Raw genomic sequence first — 18721 nt, forward strand, 5'->3', positions numbered from 1 at the left:
GAGCTGAAAGACAGGGAACTGCTGAGTCAGGGGAATTTTCTTTGGAATTACTATAGGGCAGGGCGATATATCAATATTCAATAGATATTGTGACATGAGACTAGATATCATCTTTTCGATATCGTAATATCGCAATATAACACAAGTGTTGTCTTTTCCTGATTTTAAAGGATACATTACAGTTAAGCGATGTAACTTTCTGAACTTACCAGACTGTTCTAACTCTTCTATTATTTGCTTTTATCCACTTATTGTATCCACATTACTGATGATTATCAAAAAAATTTATTTAGAATATATCTTGGGGAAAACACCAATGCCATCCATACATTATCGCTGCAATATCGACATCGAGGTATTTGGTCAAGAATATCGTGATAATTGATTTTCTCCATATCTCCCAGCCGTAGTTTAACATTTGTGATTCTCTCATATTACAGTTATTTCATACATTAGTAATGTAAAAATATTGATTAGTGCAGCTTTTAAAAGTAAGTCAATGACTTTCAATTTGTAGAATGAAAGTGGAATGTGCTACACACTTGACCCAAACACTTTCCACCTCTCTACATACAGCAAAGAGAGGCTGCTTCCTCTACGGGCACTCAACCTAGAAAATGTGTGTGAATATTATGCCGTAGAAATGTCCAACATGAACATAATTCTTGGCAATACTGTGCTGGTAAATGCCTAATAGTAAAGGCACTTTGGATAAAATAGCAGAACTTACTTTTGTCCTTGATTACTGTAGCTGTTGTCATATGATTCATATCCTTGGTCATCGTAAGCTGTTCCGTAGTCGTCGTCATATTCCTGAAGTAACAGAGACAAAATGCAGTCAAAACCAGTCAGATGAGATGGAGACAAGGAAACTTTTTTTTACTTTAATTATTACAGTAAATATTTTGACATTGAAGAGATGCTGATATGACAACCTGTGCAACAGTATAAACCTGTTGAAATGTAGAGCGAAGAGGGTGAGAAGACATATGTTGGATTAGAGCTGCTGTGTGCTCCATTGTTCCATATTAAGATCATTTTCAGGTTCATACTATTTAGGGATTCTACAGGAACATGTTTACATTATGTAATGTAAAAAAAACAAAAAAAACACATTACTTTTCTCAAACTGTCTTTCTGAATATACCTATATTCACCCTCTGTCTGAAACGCTCCGTTTTAGCTCCGTTTTTCTCTTTAAGACCCCCTACCGAAAAAGCCCAGTCTGCTCTGATTGGTCAGTGTATCCGGGTCTTTTACATCTGCACTCTCGGCGTTTCTGCATATTATTTGATACTTTCACAGCATTCAAAAAAGACATGGAAATCTCACCATTTACGATATGGAACATTTAAGTTGTGACCTAAATACCTTTACAATTTCAGCATCTTTTAAAACACCATAAAATGCTTACAGGGTGGTTGTTTTTTTAATGACACATTGCAATGCACTGAAGCTTTCAACTTAGCACAGATATAGGTCAATCTGCTGCTGTTGGTATAACAGCCAATACGCAGCACCACTTAAGTAGCAACTGAAGCCCTGCCCTTGTCTCTGTGTCAACTGACTGACAGTGGGATGTGAAGACTCTCGCTGTGGCAACGTTTCATCACCACCTCAAAGGATGAGCCTTGAACATCTGTTTGTGCTCCAGCAAGCTGCCCCGTTCCCCCTTCTGCACTCCACCCAGGCTCCCGCCTAGAGGAACATCAAAGCGAACCAGTGCCGCACCCGTCCTAATTTGGGATAAATGGGACTTATGTTCCACAAAAGGCGCCGACCCCTAGCGACACATCTCTCATCCCCCACACACTTCTTGGCTAATTCCATCCCCCTGATTTGCATGCTTGAAATGAATGTCTGTTAAGATTCAGCACCAGAAGAAAATGCTCATCACATCCGTATTATTATTAAGGCCCTAATTCCTGATTAGAAACCTGCATTTGCCAAATGACAGCATTTGAATTGACTCTTTTTATCTTTAATCCTCCAGAAACGAAGAAAGAAGTGTGTACTGTATGAAGGACCTACTCTTAACAAAGAGACCCGGATGTGGTAATACTTCCTTGTTTCTGGGTGAAATATTTGGTGCAACAGTTGTCAATATTTGTTTTCTTACACTGTGTGGGAAACCTGGCAGGTGCATTTTGGGAATCACTTTTAAATGCTCAAACCTCTCCTTGGTCATCCCATTGGGTGGCTTTCAAGACTTGTTTGTATTTCCTTTGTTGTTTGCGTGTGAGGGGGAGGTCTGTTGTTTTATGTGGAGGTCCTTTTATTTGTCTATAGAGGTAGCTCGAGGGGAATTTACTTGCATTTCTAATTCTGCAGTTACAAGAGCCTTTCCAAAGTCAACAATTCCCGTGCTAATGCAAGGACTAAGTTTAGTCAACAACTGTATTTTTGACAATATTAAACCCCTTTAACACTTAAAAAAAAAAAAAAACGGTAAGAGCAGCGGTTCTCAAAAAGTCTTATCTAAAGGAATGAATTAAAAGCACTTTTCAAAAGAGTAGATCAAACTTAGACTTTGAATTGCAATTTCCTGTCATAGACTTTTTTTTGCCCAATAACACTCTGAAGAGGAAATAATTCCCTTGCAGGGTGAAAGAAGATTGTGGACATGATTTCTGGAAGGAACAGGCGTGAGCTGGAAAAAAGGGACATTTCATATATTTGCATATATTTGCAGTGTTTTGGGTTTCCTGAGCAGAGTAAGTTTGGGCGATTAGAGGAATATATATTGGCAATCGGCGATCGGCTGAGTACATCGGCGGTGTTTTTTTCTTGAGTGTTTTTTTGGCGAGAGCTGCTTGCAACTGAACAGCGTGTAGCCATGAGCTGGCATATTTTCACATCTAACTAGGTGAATTAAGGGGTTATTTCAACCAAACCAGAGTTGTTGATTGTTGGAACACTGGATAGACAAAGCAAGACGGTTTTGGTTGTTTTTATTTTTTGCCTGTCGAGTTTGAATGCAAGGATAAAATAATATTTAGTGTCCGTTTGATGGATATTTATAATCATCACTTTTATTATCTGACAGAAGAACCAGGTCTTACCTGGTCCTAGCTAGTAGTTCATTATGCTAAAGATAAAAATAGCAACTATTTCTTTCAAGCAGCTGACATTTTTCGTGCATATATACACCGTTCCGGCATCAGATTACAATAAGCTGTATTTTATTTGTGAATTGTTAATACTTTAGTATTTTAAAGTGGTAAACAAAATAACAATGCAACACAGACACACTTTGCTCAAAGCCACAACTAAAGTCTTTGAAGCTGAAATAGCTTGAATTAAAAGGCATGTGCTGAAGTAAGTCTGTGCACTGCTAGAAACGTCATTTGAAATTAAAATGGCTGTTTTTGTCAGAAAGACACCTGTTTTTGTCTCAACACTCTGGGGATCGTTCTATTTCAATCTATTCAAAAAGGTTCTCTATTATATAGTACCTACTGCAGGCTGGAATAAACAGTTGTGGTTATAAATATTGAATGACAAGAATCTCGGCAGGAAGACAAATAGTAAAACCATGTAACTGTGATTGTGCAGGCAGCCTCAGTTGTCAAGTAGAATAGTTTCTTTGAGCATAAAAACAGTCAAAACCTGTACGAGCTGTATTCCACTGGGTGGAAAAAATCAATGTTCCGCTTCAAATCGATTCATTTGAATAAAATTAATTGAGCTAAATAAAATCTAGAATCGATCTCTTTCTGTATCATATGAAACAAAAAGACAAAGAATCCATTGGGACCAACTATGTCATGCTTGTTCGAAAAGGGGGTTAAAAAAAAGCTCCAAAGATAGGCGAGGGAAAAACGGGCATGGCCATTTTAAAAGGGGTCCCTTGACCTCTTACTCAAGATAAAATGTCACTCAATACTCAGTATCAGACTCTAGAGCAGGGGTCACCAACTGGCGGACTCTGGTCCAAAACAAGACCGCAGGAGGCCTCCATCTGGACCGAGGAAGCCTTTTGACACAACTAGGAAATATGTATAAATTATATGGGTATTTATCTTGTTAATAAAGGAATTTTGGTTACACTTTACTTGAAGGTATCTACATAAGAGTGTCATGACACTGTCATAAACGTGTCATAAACATTATAAACAAGTCATAAACATTTATGACATAACGCTTCTTTTAGTAAGTGTCATTCGGTTTTTGTCATGACAAGTTATGGTTATGGTTAGGGTTAGAGTTAGGGTTCGTCATGTGTTCGTGACAGTGTCATGTCACTCTTATGTAGACAGTGTTCATTGAACGATAGTTCATGAACTTGTTCATACTTTGGGCGAACGTGAACTGAACGTACTGTATTACTGCCTGATGAACGTTACTGTGAACTCGTTCATCCTGGTGTCTGTGAACGGCACGCTCTCTCAGTTTAACTTCGTTCAATAGGGTGCCAGATTTCTATAGAGCCTTCCAGGCGAAAACCCGGCTAAAACACACCGTAAACAGGCCTTCATATGTAGCGGAAAAAACACCCAATCTGGCAACACCAGCCACCAGTGTCGCACCGCCGCATGAGTCATCAAAACAAAAAGCAGCATGGAGGCGACAGCAGCAAGGAGGCGTCGTATGATTATTTAAACAAGTTTTATGACAAGGTCAGTGAGGATGCGAAAAATCTTACATTTCTGTGCAAACTTTGCCCGCCGGCTTTCAAAAGGAAAATCCGCTTCAGTCACATCCACAGCAAACCTGAAACGGCACGTTGAACTGATTGGATATGAAGATGAAATCTGACGCATAGTTTCAGTGTTAAAACTGATAAAATAATTGCTGTCTGTGGTTCTATATGGGCTGTGGCAATCATTTTGAAAAATAATAGCTTGCAGCAATATATGGAAAAAAAAAACTATGAACTAGTTAATCTTTGGAACTGTGAACTTCGTTCAAAATACACTGTATGTAGATACCTTCAAGTAAAGTGTTACCGGAATTTTTAACAGGCAGAACGAGGCCAGCTCTGTAGCCACCGAGGTACTGCACAGGTACACAAAACGATTAAAGAACATGGCATTATCAAAATATAGAAAGGTTGACAGTGAAAACCGAATCTTCCGAGATGAGTGGACAGAAAAGTAGGCGTTTGTCAAGAGTGGAATTGTTAAAACGCCACTATGAAACTAGACACAGACACTAGGAGAAAACTTAGCCTCAGCAGTCTGAGGTCAGGACACTGAAAAGCAATGTGCCCAAAGCCCAATGAGAGCGATCTGTAGGAATCCTGTCTCACTCTCTCACTGCAGACACGTATGTTTGTTTTTCCATTCATCATATGCTTGTTCAATACAGGCACTGTATTTTTGTCTTTTTTAAACTAGGAAGCTTGTACTTCTATCTTTAAGTGATTATTAAGCTTAGATCAGCCTAAAAGAGCACTTTATTTAGTTTTCCTTTTTAGGAGGTTTTATTTTTATCGACTGAAAGGAATGTTTACAAAGCAAATTTAGATCTGATGGATTTATGGCACTTTTTATTTCATCATATGTTTGTTCATAATAGGCAGTGTATTTGTGCCTCTTTGAGTTTAAAGATGTTGATTAAACTGATTCCTTTAGTATTATAATTAGTATTATTAGTATAAAGTATATATTTGTAGGTATGGAATTCTTAGGACCTCTGCGGGGGCGGAGGGTTGACTTACTGGACCTCTACAAATTTGAATTTGAATACCCCTTGCTCTAGAGTCAGTAGAGTTCCACTTTATTGCGTCGACTGCTGTAGTGTGTTCCTGTTACATAAACAGTGTGTTAATGTAATTGCCTTGGGGTCAATTCTTCATATCAACATTGATATTTTTATTAATGCACCAGGTTAGAGGGAACCTTGTACAATTGTAGAATCTCTTTCATATACAAGCTAAATTAGTTTTGCAACTGAAATATCCCAACCCAACATTGAATCGGAATCGAATCGGGAAATCCGTGGCGATACCCAGCCTAAATAACTACGCATGCCATTTGCACACCTGGTACTAGTCAAGGTCAATAAAGGGAACAGTCATTCTGTTACCTTCATGTTACACCTCTTATAGGTCAAAGAAAATTAAATAATAACACAATACTATATTAAATAATATATGGCATATTGGTGAGACATGACTTCTAATACAGGAAAAACAATGTACATCCGTCTTGTACAGGTCATCATCTCAAAATGAATCAACACAGTCAATTAGCAGCCAGGCACGGAGCTTCTAGTTCAGCAGCACAATAAATGTGAAGTGACCTTCAGAAATGGATCAAGTCTAGGAACTACACGTAGTGGCTGCAGAGTTATATAACTTGATGTGAGAAACAGAGATTTGATTGCTTTTAGGGCTGAGGAGCGTAAGTGTTGCAGTGGTATCAAAATAATGAGCTGGGTGGGCCGTACAGTATGTAGCAGTCATATAAGACGCTGATATCATGAACTTATATCAGTTTGTTACAAGGTTATTTCAGATCAGTGGAACAAGTTTAAGTTCCCTATTGAGACGCAGCAGAGAGGAAATGTCTCTCGTACACCTTTTAAATGTTCTTTCTTATTTCTTTCTAAAAATGGCTTAAGATTTTAATTTCCTTTTGCATAAGAAATAACAATTAAATGTGATGTCTTTTGTGTAGTTTTCCTTAGTTTTAGAAAACTTGGTATTCTGTTCATGATTCAAGTGGCATTATCCATCCAGTGATGCAAAGAAACGTTACAAAATACATATATGTACGTCTCTAGATGACACTTGATGAATACATTTTGCTGGTTCAGTCTGAGGCAAGCATCGCGCTTGGTGGAAATGTTATTAATGTTAAAAAGAAAGAAAAAATATGAAATACTATGTTCTTTTAGCTTTTCATGTCAAACTCTGGAATGTATTTCTATTCCTGTAGGGACTTAAACGTCTCTGTTATAGAGTTTAGTGACTTCACCTTGACATTATTTGTCCATATTATATAAAAGTAGCTCAGTAGTCATAGTAAATCAATAATAAAGTCAATAAAGTGTTTGATTTTGTAAATGTACAGCAACAATTTTCCTCTTATTCACACACACTAACACATCGATGGTGGAAAGCTACCATGCAAGGCACTGGGCTAACCATTAGGAACCATTGAGGTTCAGTGTCTCACTCAAGAAATCTTTGATATGTGGATAGGAGGAGCCGGGGATCAGAAAACGGTAGGACTTTGTTTGTCAGTTGCTTCTTAGAGGTGCTAATGCATTAGTTTACAGTAAGAAAAAAAATATCAGCCTAAAATTCAAATTATAACCACATCAGGCTGATATCATGAGATTATGTCACTGTGACAAAACATGAAAATATGGTAATACTGGCTCGTTTACCACTGCCTTAGACTCAAAAGCCCTGCTAGAGAACCCTAAAGGCTGCAATTATTCCTTATTGCACGCCACAGTATTAAAGTGTATAACCATACTGTTGACCGGAGAAACACCACAGGGTCATTCAAATAAAAAATTGTGCATCCCCTCAATCAGCCAAATTAATCAGAGGAAATCCTGCACGCACATTTGGCAGTTTGGCCAGAGGGTGGCGCCTCTGATATTTCTTGTGAAAACGTCTGAATTCTGGCATGATAACTTGACTAGAGGCACATTTCGGGGAGTCAGTATTACATTGAAATCCATCCTCTGGGGACAATGAATAGCCAATACAGATTTCACAGAAAGTCTTCCATTAGTTTTCCAGGTAGCAAGCAAATGTGAAAAGGGTCAAAGTTTTGAGGAATCGTTCTCTTGGTATGTTTATAACAAATAAATAAGCGCCAAAGTCCGCAAAGGTAGGAGATAGGGGTGGATGGAGGGTCAAACAAACACAGGACTTTCACCCAAGAAACCGCTGTTCTGTGTGAAACCAAAAGTCAAAGATGACTTATTTTCAATTACGTATTAACGTCACGTGTGTACATAACGTTACAAACATACTTATTTTAACCCAAACTAAAATCTAACAAACTAGTTTTGTTGCCTAAACCTAACCCTACCTTCAATGTTGAAATAGTATGCCAAAAGGCTTTACAGAGCGTTAAAAACATGACGCGGAGGAGTCCTGACCAAGGTGTCCTGATATGGACGTCCAGTGTTAGCAGAGCAGGTACTAGAGACCCTGATTAGTTTTCAGCACAAGCCATATGCCATTAGTGTTAACGGAGTCCTCCTCTCGTCTCGATGGCGACTCTCTCTAGGTGCTGTCCACACACATTGGACAACACGGCCTGGTATTAAGGACCATATTAAACTTTAACAATGGCATGTTATTGCCATTTATTAGAGCCGCTTCTCTATAATTGAGTTACAAGCGAGCTGAGAGGAGAAACATGCTCTGGTTTATAAATCACACTGGCACATTGGAAATGCTTCTTTTCTTTGGTGTCTGACGCGAGGAAAACAGCTTTTAAAAAGGAAAGCGGACTGTGATGATAGTGTGATTGAAGCTATTATGATATCCGATGTGTTTCTATTGATATACCATTTACTCAAAATATCTCGGAGAGCACAATAGCACAACAATACTGCAACAGCGCTATGTTTCCGACACTAAACAGGATTAGTGTGACAGTGAGAGGTTGGAAGAGGGGAGAGGAGACAGAGACGGGAGAGAGAGAGAGAGAGAGAGAGAGAGAGAGAGAGAGAGAGGCAGCCCCTAAGTGAGTGTTTCATTTGTATGCTAGTGGATGGCTGAGAGGCGTGTTGTTAAAAGATAAGAACTGGCCTCTGAGGCCACTGAAGACTAACAGAGGGCCTGGCACTGCATGTTACAACAGCAGTATCACAGCTGCTCCACTGTGCTCTACAATACCACTGTAACCGATAGGATGCCGCTGACACCCAGAGCAGGCTTTTCAGGCGCTGGATTTGTTCCCTGCAAACTGTACTAAATCCAAATGAGTTCAACAACACACTGTCCTCACATTATGAACTGCACATCCTGTGCTAAAACCCCAAAGGTGTCACCAATGCAAACAACAAAGCGAGGAAATTAAGCAAATCAAAAGAAGAAGAAATGCCTTGTTCTTCCCGGATGACTTCAGCACGATACCATCTGTTCAAAGAAAAAAAAGTCTCGCCTCCGCACAGCTGTACCACACACTGCTCTTAAGTTCTTACGGATAAAAGCAAAAATAAGACGCCATGATATCGTTCAAAGAAAACAAATAATCCAGGATCTGTAACCCTCGGTCATCTGTCTTGGTCTCAAAATGTCTAAAAGCTATGTGTCATTTATTAGGCTCTTCCTGCCAGCATATTTCAGAACGCTGAATAGGCTGGAATTTGCTGAAGCTTTTCCGCTGCAGGGGTAGAAATACTACTCAAGCTATCAGATTGAGGATGCCAAAAAGTTGGCCCATGCATCAAGTTGAAGTATCACTACCCTGTGTTACACTTGACAAATATCTTAGCTTTTAACTGTTCCTATACCACCTTTGGTTTTGATCTTGGGCTAAGTTTTAAAGTGTATTCACGTCTGCCAAGTATTTTCAGGGCAATACATGTCATTAATGAATTAGCCCTGCAGAAACCCCTGCACTGGAAAAACGAAATTCAACATCCTCGCCTCTGATGCAACTAGCTGTACTCGTCTGTTCTTGCTTTCCCTGTGCAGATTAATGCAGGCACTGGGAGAAAAATAAAACTCTACACAGAATGGCCATGGTGACCAGTGGGTTAGTAATGAGCACTTTGTTCTTGCGAGACAGTCATATAATGGGATTACCATATATGGGGTCCTACAAGGTCATCATTTCTGATATTCATTATGTATTGATTGTGAGGGTTTTCACCGATGCCTCATGTTTGAAAGACCCCGTAAGATAAAAAGATTCAAGGCCTTTGCACACCAAGTCCGTATTTTCCGTATGCATTTTTTGAATCCGATAAAAAGTGTTACGCACAGAAACCTTACACACTACGTCTGATGCACTTTATTACTCTATTCGTTGCAAAAATGTGCAATACAAAAGGGTCTAATGAATGACTAGAGCTGCCTAGAGAACAAGCACTACTGTCTAATCTTTTGTAGATCCTTTGTTTTGCAATCAGTGCCTATCATCCCCGATTCCAAGCTGTTTCTCAATCACCTGCCACAATCTGTTTATATTCTGCATCTCTGTATTCTTATCTTTGTTTGTCGTGAATTGCGTTGTGCTGGGAGACCAAGTGAATCAGGTTATCAGATGCCATTTTGGATCATGACGTTTGCATGTACGGTGGCTCTAAACAAATCTCTAAAGGCTTTTGAGGGATGTGAGAAAAGACAGAAAATCAAACCTGTTCCGAAAAAACTTTTTTGACGGACGTTGATTTCGGAGCCGGTGGGTAAACGTGATTGACACAACATGACTTTGTACTTATTTTTAAACGTGCGATGAAAAATTTGGACTGGTGTGCAAAAGGCTTTAAAAGTCGGAGTCACTCTTTGAGGTAAATGCTAACATCAGTATGCTAACATGCTCACAATGACAATGTTACACTGATGCTTAGCAGGTATAATGTTTACCAAGTTCAATACTACGAACCAGGCAATTGGCCTGTTCCAAACAGACACTTAAGAAACTTACAAAACAAATTACAGCTGCATAAATACAAGAATTACTAGAATGCTTACTGAAAAGGCTAACTTCTAGTGGAAATTACAGATGATTCACATTTGCGAGATTTGACATTTGAGATAGAAACATTTTTTTTCTGCAATCATACCAAATCACAGGCTTTGTCCCATGTGGATAGGTTTCAATCTAATCTTCATGACTTGTCTTGTCTGCCACACCAGTTGGATGCAGCTTCTTGAATCGGACATATTTTCCTAACCATTACACCCAATTTAGATTAAAACTGCAACAAGAGCAGCACCATAGAGAACACAATTCAATTAACAATGCTTGCTGGACATGCAAAGAAGGGGATGTTTTTTTTAAGGCCATAACAGTCAGCCAGGACCCACAGTGCTCAGAAGGTATTTCTGTATGCAGAGGATGTAACATAAACAATACCAACCCACGTGCATTGCACATTTCTTGGTCTTCTCACCCAGAGGAATTAAGCTTCTGTGTGAACAAAAACAACCACACATAGATAAAGCTGTACATTTAGCATGAAAGTGAAGTTCTGCTACTTTGATTAGCCTCCTCAGATTTCACATTGGCAACGAAGTAGCACAAAAAAAGATGACATGCAGCCTCGTTTCTATAATGGGAATTACATCATGTTTAATCGTTCTTCAATGGGATTAGCAGTAGGTAAGACAGAGCTCTCAATGCACCTAATGAATTACATGAAATGAGATTTGGCGGCAATCATAGTAACCATTTAAGACTGATGGGGCTGCCAAGACTGGATCACGGCATAATAACATTTCTGTGATTTTGTTTGGTAACAATTGGATTCAGAGTAATTTGATACTGATATACAATCAGCGTGAACAGAGGTAGATTATGTAAGCCAAAAACCATCCAGACAAAGACCGTGTCTACCATCCATGAGTCATCATGACAAAATCACCCAGGTAACCCAGGGCTGGCGTTTTGAGTGTGAACAAGAGAGAGAAAGAAATCGCCTCCAGCTGAACAAATGTTTTGGCCCGCGACGATGCCGCGCAGGAAAAAGAGAACAATGGGAACATGCATATGGGTGAATGTTAAGCAGTGATAAATGAAGGCAACAAATGTAAACAAGAAACATCTCTTTGTCATTTCATTGATGAACACAAGAGCCTATTTGTCAGGGCCCGATGGAGAACACTTGTCCTGGGATGGTGATGTATTCAGATATAATACAGAGTCAAACTCATTCAGCCTCTAATTTGCAGCGATGTGGTTAGATTTATCATCCGGCAGATGTTGGGGGTCTTTTTTTCTCCACCCAGATGCACAGGTGCAGGTGTCGCGGGATGCAGTTTACAACTGTGACAATGATGGGAAACAGCTGGTCCAGGAGTCATTCTCCACGACCTCCACACATTTGAATTGCAACCTCTGAATAAACCTGTCACATGTGGTTAGGTATGGGCTGCTGGGGCAATTTTCCAATGCGGGCCACCTCCTCTCTCCTTCTATCTGCTAAATATGCGATGTTGATGCCGGAGTCCCTGGGGAACTTGCATTGACTCTGACTCTAAGCTTAATATATTCATGTCTGGCAGCTGTTGATATTACAGCCAGGTTACCATAACGGTGTACAGGTAAGCTACGAGGACCAAATCACAATATTGGCTACAATAACAAATTCACTTTCTGTATGTGGAACAACACCTCACACAAAATATGGTGGAGTTCAACTCATACAGGCTCATATTTGAACAGCTATGCATATTCAGGGCTGAAACTGGCGTCTTTTAAAGGGGCAAGTTCACCCAAATTATAAAACAACATTTTCTCACACGCACTGGTATGTAGGGATGTAGATATTTTGGGTTTTATGTGCCAGTGTTTTGTGATATCTGTTGCCACCCTAATGCTATGGAGATAAGTGAAATTCCATTTGTGATGCTCACAACATAATACAATTTTATTTTTAAACAGCAGCTGTGTCACCGATATTGTGGATCATTCAGATTTCTTGCTCTGAGCAGTTTTGGGTGATTTCATTGGTAGTACTTTCTTCCAAGGACAGTAGCCTTGGTTATTCAGAGCAGATTTTAAAGTCTGACACCGGGGGCCCCCTTCAGACATAGCTGAGAAAACTTCCACCCCCAACAACCTTTTTATAGTGCAATATGAAGAAGAATATAGTTATTAATTTATCTTATTTCTATTTGGGGGATAATCATGCTCCAAGTTTTGGAACAACAGTTCCCATAATGTTTTGGGAGTTGTAAATAGGAAACATAATGTTGCCATGGGGCAAAACTTGAGCCCTGTTTTCTTATCTCTTTATCAAATTGGCACCATTAAAAGTATGCAGAGTTAGCTACTAGCAGTTCCTCTTTGCAGTGTACCCATGGCTGTAGAGATGACTATCACTGGATTAATTTGATACTGAAGAAAACTTGATTCTCAGGCAAGTTCTGAAATTATAAGGAACGTCTTTTTCTATGATTCGTAAGTGGATTAATGGAGGTCAATTTGCGATGGACATAATGATGTTCTTCAGTTGTGACTCAGTATACGTATGTGATGTGTGATGCAAAATGCAGCAATCAGGCGCAGAGGGGTTTAAAGTATCATATTGGCTTCCATGAGCTGCAGGTCATGGCCACTACTTCTGCAACAGCTGTTTGTGATGGTGAGTGGGCCAAATCAGGAGCCAATCTACCATTACTAACTTCAAGTTGTTCATAATCAGCGTTATACTGTGCACATAAAAGAAATTTGACTCCGATGGTTGTATTGATTTCAATAAACTTACACTGAAAAAGACGTAACAGCTAAGGACAAGAACAGCAAAGCTGGACAACTTAAGGTAGGAAGTGTTTTACAATACCAGAATGCACCTGCAATCATCCTCAAACTTGCATGCATCGTTGACTCCTAATTGTAGCCTGTCTTAATAACACCATGGATATTAAAGGGGCACAGATCGTTTTGTCTAAAAAAATGCCACAAAATAGTAAAAAATTGCCTTGCACAAGTTCCCAGAGCCCAGAACAATTCAATTAGTTTGTTTCCAAAACCCAAAGATAACCAAAAATATAAAGTTCTCAAATACTGCAGGTGAATTGGGAAAAGAAATGATCTAATAGATATTGTTGGAGCCATTTCATAGGCAACCAGCGTGTGACGCTGGGGGTGGAAAAAGTTTATTTAAATGTAGCCTAATTGGTTCAGCTGTGTTGCGCACAGCAAGGTCACAGTTTCTTGACCGTGGTTAAGTGTATGATAACGTGGTAAGACTAAAAGAAGAACTATTATTGGGAACAAAGGAACAAATGTGCGCCAACAGATATCATCACCGAAGTTCCTCAGTTGAGGTTACAACTATTATTTTTGTATTAAGTTTTCCTGAAACTTCATGTTTAAATGTGCAAATTAGATACATCAACCAATATGTCCTTGAGCAAGACACTTAACCCATAGTTGCTCCAGAGGAGTACGGCCTCTGACATATATAGCAATTGTAAGTTGCTTTGGATAAAAGCTAAATGACATATATAATGTAATGTAATGCATCATCTTGTTAAATATGCTAATTTGCATACATTTCCAGAACACAAATCTGAACATTGGATAAAGCCAGGTTCAAAATTCTTATTTCATTTTGTTTACATGTTAGAGTCGAAGGTTTTCACAGAGGGAATTTTGGATATCTCTTTTAATAACTCCATAATTCAGAAAATATTGTCAACAGCAAAAAAAAAAGAAAGAAAATGTTTTAGGTATACAATGTTACATAAATCAGGTCATGAATGATAGATTAACAAAGCCCTCTAAAAACCTTCAGAATAAATATAAGAATGAAAGTGGAAAGTTTGGTGTATGAAAGTGCTACTGAAGTGGAGATTTCTGGCTCAGAGTCAGACAAAAACTTATTTTGAGAAAACAGCCTTCAAAGATATGGATTGTAAAATTCCATACATTTTGCAAGACAGTACAGATGAATAGGTTATAGCATTTCAACTTACATATTTCACCATGGAACTTCCCCAGTTGATATTAAGACAATTATTTAGTATTACAAGTTATATAAAAAAATGTATTTTTAAATATGAAAATAAGGTATTATCTAATGGTAATGTTTGGTGACTTTAAAAGAAATGTACAGGTGCAAATAGACAAAAGTGGTAAAATAAACATCTTAATGTGTATTTTCTATTTTTTTTCCCTCCAAAATAGTCTGATAGAAGACATGTTATTGAAGTAAAATAGCCCAAAAACTCAAAATTGAAAAATTATGTTTTTGCCTGTAATGAGCAAATGTTTTTGCATTTTTTTGTGCTACAGATTTTAATTTACTCACATATTCGCCATATGTGTCCTGAACTATGGGAGGAGCCGGCCGGTACCCTGCAGTTGGGGGAGCGCCTCTGGCTCTCTGAACCCCCCTCCCTCTGGAAGACGGAGCCCGGATTGGCGGGGCTCCTCTGGGTGCTGCTCCTCGGGGCACCGCCGCATGCAGCGGAGGAACTCCTCCTCGACTCCTGACATGAGACACAAACAGGTTTAGATGAAAGAGCAGGAGCTCAAATGTATTTTTTTTTTAATACATTTATTAACTTTTTTTTGAGGAGAATGTGATAAATTCTGAGAATTACTGGAGGCAGGAATGGATATGTGTACAAGGTTGGGATGGATCAGGTAACTGCAGTATATCCTCTTTCTACACCACGAGTTCATATGATCTTAAAGCATTAAAATATACTATTACCAGAATAGTGTTCTATATCAGCAAAATATGTCCACTGCATTCCAGGTCTTTATGATGAGGTGCTGTAATTTATCATGTTTGCAGTCAAGCTGCCTCGTCTACTTTTACTCCGGTTAGTGATTTCCTACATCGGCCAGAATGACTTACAAACTTACAAACATAGCGATGAATTTGCTACACTCAGCGGCAGGTTACATGTGTAGGTGCAGAGCAAGTTCCTCCAGTGGAGATAAGGTGAGTCACGTCCGTTTCGCAAAACCCAGCGTCTGAATTGCTATCCTGTCTATTAAGGAAAATGCAGATGACAAGGCTGGTATTTCTGCCTGTTCAGTGATGGATCTTTTCTTGTCTTGCATTTGGGCTCTGGGGAAGTGGCACAAAAACCTGATTTTTATCGATAATGTTTTGGATGTTGAGGTGCAAGTTTTGGGGGTTTGATTTTAGGTAAACAAGCTGGACTCCCATGAAGCTGTGCTGTAAAATAGCTCCAGTGAGATACTGATCGTCAGCCATCCAGATGAGAAACCAGAGTCTAACCTGCACTGTAATCAAGATGGGAGCAAAGTCAAGCCGCTCTGTTGGAAATCAAAGGCAGCCTGACCTTGTGGTTTGATGATGTGTTGTCTGAGCTTTGTACACCGACTGAGGTTTCTTTTTAAAAGCAGCTATATGACCTGAAGAAGCAGCAGCAGCAGAAAACCACCGAGGTTGCACTCCGGGTCGTTTTCTTTCTATGCTTTTAATTTCTACCATTCTTAATGGTGAAAACATCATAGATTTGGGTCAGGAGGAGAAAAAAAGATGGAAGTCTCTCAATTTTCAGACTAACGGGGACAGCAGAGGATGTTTACTTGATAGAAATTGGACCGCCCTCAATCGGAGAAAAAAAACAACAACAACAAAAAAAAACAGTCGATTCCCCTTTTACAGTAGGACTTCTCTTCCACAAACAGCTCCGGTCAAAGGCAAAGAGGAATAAGTGGCGGCGGCAGAGTGTCCATCCAGAGCAGTGGTATTGATCAAAAGTCAAACTGCACATGACTTCCTGTTCAGGAGCCTGTAGGACTTCTGTCTTATCACACTCAAATTAGGCATGGCAAATTCTAATTACAGTGCCATTTAAAAAACAGCCAATTAAATCCTGACTCTGAGCAATACAGACGCAGATGGGTCTGGCTGACCTTGTTTATCTCAAAATCTCATGAAAGAAGTGTTTTCTTTTGTAAACACAGAGAACAAACGACTTTTGGCGTCGTCGTCGTCGTTTTTTTTTTTTATAAGCACAGTGCGACGCAAAGAGCTTTAAAGTTCTCTAATGGCAGGGAGGATTTCATTTGCAGTCTTGTGAGGTCTCCGAGGAGCTGGAATTGGCGTGCGTTCACAGGGATAGCAGAAAGGAAAGCATCTTCTGGAGATCATTTGCATATAAAGTTAATTTTTTTTTTGCAAACGGGGCTTTGCTTTGCTAATGTTTATGGACACCAGACATTGTATCACCGTGTACTACCAGACACTATTTACGATCATTTCTGTTTTCCTATTTAAGGTACTTGCTTGCTTAATGACCACTCTGACCTATTTCAACACATGCGAATACTAGTCTCACCTAAAATATGACATAATATAACACGGATCAAACTCTTATAAATTCACCAAATGTAAACAGCCTGGATCACAAAGTGTGTCTGAGCTGATCCTCCCCTTTATCTTGGAAGCTCCATATTTACCCAAATAAAATGACGTCTTCTAAAAAAAAGCTTTAATCATGAGTTTAACGACATCACGTGCTAAAATGTAGATTTGAATTTGTTTGTCGCAAGATTCACCTGTCATTGACTTTGGATAATATTGTGGATCGCCATAGTTGGTGAACAACATAACTGCTGAATGTTTAGGTTCTGTAATTACTTCTCCATAAGGGAGATTTCAACTGCGGGATGCAAACCCAACATTTCTACTGCTGCTGCTTCACATTAAACGCATCCAATTGTCAAAAACACAGGGTGGCTTTATTATAAGAAAACAATGCATTTTGTTTATGGAGCTTACAACGATCAAAATGCCTCCACAAAAAAAAAAAAAAAATTATTGGATTAATCTCACTTTTACTCACTTTACTGTGGTCTGCTGTTGTGTGAAAGACGACTCGCACGGCGTGCAGCATTAAATCAGTCTGCAGTTGCTCATGATGATGAAAAATGCCAATTATTGACAGGTTTTTGTATTTGGTCGGCTGCGGCTCAGGAGGTAGAGCAGAAGTCAGAAGGTCCTTGGGCAAGATAGTGAACCCCAAATTGCTCCCGATGTGCGTGTGAATGTTTATCGCTCCTGATAAGCCATGCTGGTGCCACCTTGCCGCCTCTGCCATCAGCATATAAATGTGCGTGTAAATGTTGTGTTGTAAAGCACTTTGAGTGGTCGTTAAGACTAGAAAAGCGCTATACAAATGCAGTCCATTTACCATTCATTAGTCTTTAGTTAGTTTGTCTGTAATGTAAACAGATACACCAGTTGCTTCTCTGTTGTATTTCTGACAAATCAAGGACTGTTTGCTGCACCCAGGTTCCTGGGACCTGTCGTATTAATCTGCACTCGCTGTTTCTACCAGTAAAGGTTAAAAAGGTTAGAGTTTCCTTTATTGTCATTCACAGAGAAATTAGATTTATCTTCTGCATTTAAAGGTCCTATGACATGCTGCTCTTTGGATGCTTTTATATAGACCTTAGTGGTCCCCTAATACTGTATCTGAAGTCTCTTTTATATAGACCTTAGTGGTCCCCTAATACTGTATCTAAAGTCTCTTTCCCGAAATTCAGGCTTGGTGCAGAATTACAGCCACTAGAGCCAGTCCCACAATGAGCTTTCCTTAGGATGTGCCATTTCTGTGTCTGTAGCTTTAAATGCTATTGAGAAGGAGAGACGGGGGGCAAGATGGAGGGTGGGGGTGTGGCCTTGACCAACAGCCATGCTTCGCTTGTTTGCCAGCCATGATGTCTCTCTCTTTCTCATGGGTGGCCCAAATATTCTGGGCAGGCAAAGCAGAGAAAGGGGAGGTAACCTTTCCCCTTATGACCTCATAAGGAGAAGATTCCAGATCGGCCCATCTGAGCTTTCATTTTCTCAAAGGCAGAGCAGGATACCCAGGGCTCGGTTTACACCTATCGCCATTTCTAGCCACTGGGAGACCATAGGCAGGCTGGGGGAACTCATATTAATGTCGAAAAACCTCATAAAGTAATTTTTTCATGCCATGGGACCTTTAAACCATCTTATAGACCTACATACTGTAGGAGCAGTGGACACCCGCAGGTGCCCAAAGACCAACTTGCCTTTTGGGCATGGGGCACTGACAGGAGCAGCAACCTAACATTAGGGCTGTGCAAATTGATTTCTCCTAACGATCACAAGA

General features: G+C 39.5%; 1 protein-coding gene across 2 annotated transcripts in view; it reads right to left on the minus strand.

Moving 5' to 3' along the window:
• khdrbs3 (KH domain containing, RNA binding, signal transduction associated 3) overlaps nt 1-18721 on the minus strand; it is a 125551-nt gene that overhangs the window by 25852 nt on the left and 80978 nt on the right. For both annotated transcript variants that reach the window (XR_005641328.1, XM_039821142.1), the window contains exons 6-7: nt 14905-15085; nt 731-813 (exon numbers count right to left, since the gene is read on the minus strand). Coding sequence is in view for 1 of the 2 variants with exons in the window: in XM_039821142.1 (XP_039677076.1) it covers nt 731-813; nt 14905-15085 (264 nt within the window). In the remaining variant the exon portion in view is untranslated. The remainder of the gene's footprint in view (nt 1-730; nt 814-14904; nt 15086-18721) is intronic.

Source organism: Perca fluviatilis, chromosome 13, assembly GCF_010015445.1.
Source record: "Perca fluviatilis chromosome 13, GENO_Pfluv_1.0, whole genome shotgun sequence".
NCBI lineage: Eukaryota > Metazoa > Chordata > Actinopteri > Perciformes > Percidae > Perca > Perca fluviatilis.